The sequence below is a fragment of the Adiantum capillus-veneris genome, chromosome 10 (genome assembly GCF_014529385.1).
Source record: "Adiantum capillus-veneris isolate H3 chromosome 10, ASM1452938v2, whole genome shotgun sequence".
NCBI lineage: Eukaryota > Viridiplantae > Streptophyta > Polypodiopsida > Polypodiales > Pteridaceae > Adiantum > Adiantum capillus-veneris.
In genome coordinates, this window is record NC_140940.1 from 77,375,811 (window position 1) to 77,378,730 (window position 2,920).

Genomic DNA, 2,920 nt, shown 5'->3' on the forward strand with positions numbered 1-2,920 from the left:
GGTTGGTCATTCAATGTATGCCCTTTTCTCGGATGTGTTTTTGACTAGGCATTTTGTTCACTATGAACTTGGGCATCTCTTGTATATGGGATATTTTGTGGGTTTTCCTCATTCTGAGCTTTCCCACTATAAGTGACTTACCAAATAAAACGTGAGTGTGTATATGTGTCTTGTAAGTGAGTTATAGGTGCGCATCTCGACTCTCTTTCTCACTCTCGCGTGAAAAGTCTTAAAAGTAGTCACCTTTGTGAAGCTTTTGTGAGGTGGAATGAAGAGTATGGCGCTCCCCCCCCCCCTTTTACTAACGTTCAAAACAATGCACCCCCTCCCTGCTCCCTCTTGTCTATAAAGCCTTCACTCCAAAGTACAAATGTATCATCCCATCACTGTTAATCACCCACATCAAGCATTTGATTGTACGTAAGTAAGCTAGCGTTTAGTTCTATCTACAGATTTTTCATTTGCAAACAGGAACAAACATTAGCTAGATACACCCACTGCGTGCAAGGGAAAGCACATATAAAGCATTGAGCTGGATAAACAAGCACAGAGTATCAATCTGTTGGAATCACAACAATATGGAGGTAATTAATTCTTTTGTCTGATCAAAAGAGATGTATCCCTTGGTTCAAATTGATGCTCTCTCTTCATCACCCACTACATTTTCTCGTCACAAATTGTGCTTTTTCCATCGTTTCTCTGCATTGCTTCCATGTGGATTTGACTATGCCATTGTTGATTCTTTTGTCTGATCAAAAGATATGTGTTTTTCCATCACTTTCGTGGTTTCTCCCTGTAATTCCCATTGCTTTCCATGAAGATTTTGGGCCCTAATGTAGTAACACTGCAGCTTGTGGAACTGCTGGTGCGCATGGATTGCAAAGGATGTGAGAGAAAAGTCCGAAAGCAGCTCTCGAAGCTCAAAGGTAACTACAAAATTCTTCATGTACAGCCTATACTGCAACTCCTACTCTTTGATGAGAAACCCATTTAGCACGATAAGCATAATTTATTCTTATGATTAAGCTAATCACGATGAACATGTTATTCATCATTCAACAATTGAAAGATGGCAAGTTCAGTTGAATGTAATTATATGAGCTCCTTATTCTCATACAAATCTATATGGGGGCTATTTTGCATCCACACTCACAACTTCACCACTAGGTTACAAGTACACTTGCATCAATGAGATTGGCCCATTCAGCTATGAATAGGTTATGTATATAACCAAATTACACAATTGGTGGTTGTGATTAACACGACTGTCCACAAGATCTACCCGTATAGCTTAGCGGAACCTATCAACCAACTCATAATGCTTGAGGTATCAATCATCTTGCGGAAGCTTCATTGATTAACCAATTTAGCCATAATAGTTTCACTTTAATGTACATTTTACTGCATCAAGCTGATAATATTTTTAGTTGACAAATCAGAATGTAGTTCAAAGAATGTCTCTGCAATGATGCCTGCACGATATTTGGCCCTTGAGATTCTTAGTGTGCGCACCATCGTGGAAGGAGATTGCTGGGAAGCATCAATGTCAACTCCAAATGGCACTCCAAGTGCCAGCAAGGGAGATCCACTCGGATTGCATCAAGGAGTCATGCATTTTTCTCTTCTATGCATATGTGATAGGAACAAAAACGATACTTATGCATCACAGTTTCATTCATAAAGAGCTTGCCATTGGTATAGCTGTGGGCATTTGTGTCGATCAGTCATCTTTTTTATTTATGTAGCATGCAGAGTTCAAATGGTGAACTTGATTACTTGGGTGTAAATAAGATGTTTTTGTTTTAAACAGGTGTAGATAGTGTTGAGATTGACATAAGAATGAACAAAGTGACAGTACTCGGATATGTGGATAGGAGGAAAGTTTTGAAAGCAGTGAGGAAGACAGGAAAAAGGGCAGAGTTCTGGCAAGAAGCATTTAACAGGTTCCACGATCATTCATACCATGACGCGGATGATGGGAGTACTTATAGCTCGACAAGCTACCATAGCAACAATTACAGCTACAACAAACCTTCCTCATACTTTGGTAGCCATATCCTCCAACATCATCCATTCAAACGCACCTACAACTATGTGAAGCACGGCTACAACCATTATAATTATAATCACCTCGATGATGAAACCATGCCCCACTACAATTATGGAACCGCATCAATAGAAGCCCCATCGATGTTTAGTGATGAGAATCCCAATGCTTGCTCAATAATGTAAGGTCCTCTCCATTTTCCAACATCACTTTGTCACATCTTTAAGGGATGACATCTTCTCTTTCACTTATACGCACACACACAAACATGTGCTCGTTTTTTTTGCACACTTATATATCCTCCCTTTCCATCTTCACCTTCTCAAGTGAGCTCTTAAAACATCCCCAAAAAAATTTGCCATTTTTTCATGGCAACCTTCACATACTTCTGACTACAGGAGCACTTTGCACGAGATTTGTACACGCCACTTCATTTTTCCCCGGAGAAGTGGTAGTTTTTATAGTTTTCGTGATATTTTTCCTCCACTGCGAGTGAGAGAGTCTTGAACTACTCACAAGGAGGCATTATGTAAAATTTTAGATACACTCAAATATAGATTTTTTCTTTTAGGTTTCAAAAATTTGACTCTTGATCTCCTTTTTACAGAGTAACTTTTTTGTAGGTTAGAGTCTTAAGTAAATTGGTTTACAGGTAAAAGCTTGTGCTTTCAATCAGGGAGTGTGGGGTCAATGACTCTCTTTAAAAAAAAACATATATGTTCACTTGATGTGCTTGCATCATCAGGGGCTCTGGGGCTTAACAATGTATGTAATTCGTCCGTGGCCAATATTTATAATGTCATAGGGTTATTTTTTAAGTTCCAAAACGACTGCATTAAGTAGAAAACCTGGATTAAAGTTTGGCCAAGTCAT

At 39.0% G+C, this 2,920-nt stretch overlaps 1 protein-coding gene across 1 annotated transcript; it reads left to right on the top strand.

The window, feature by feature from the left end:
* Positions 1-316: 316 nt before the first annotated feature.
* LOC147449103 (heavy metal-associated isoprenylated plant protein 28-like) lies at positions 317-2,621 on the top strand. The gene is made up of 3 exons (XM_086522535.1): positions 317-584; positions 851-926; positions 1,811-2,621. Exons 1-3 carry the CDS (start codon positions 579-581, stop codon positions 2,230-2,232), a joined length of 504 nt encoding a protein of 167 aa, XP_086378661.1. The 5' UTR covers positions 317-578; the 3' UTR covers positions 2,233-2,621.
* Positions 2,622-2,920: the final 299 nt, after the last annotated feature.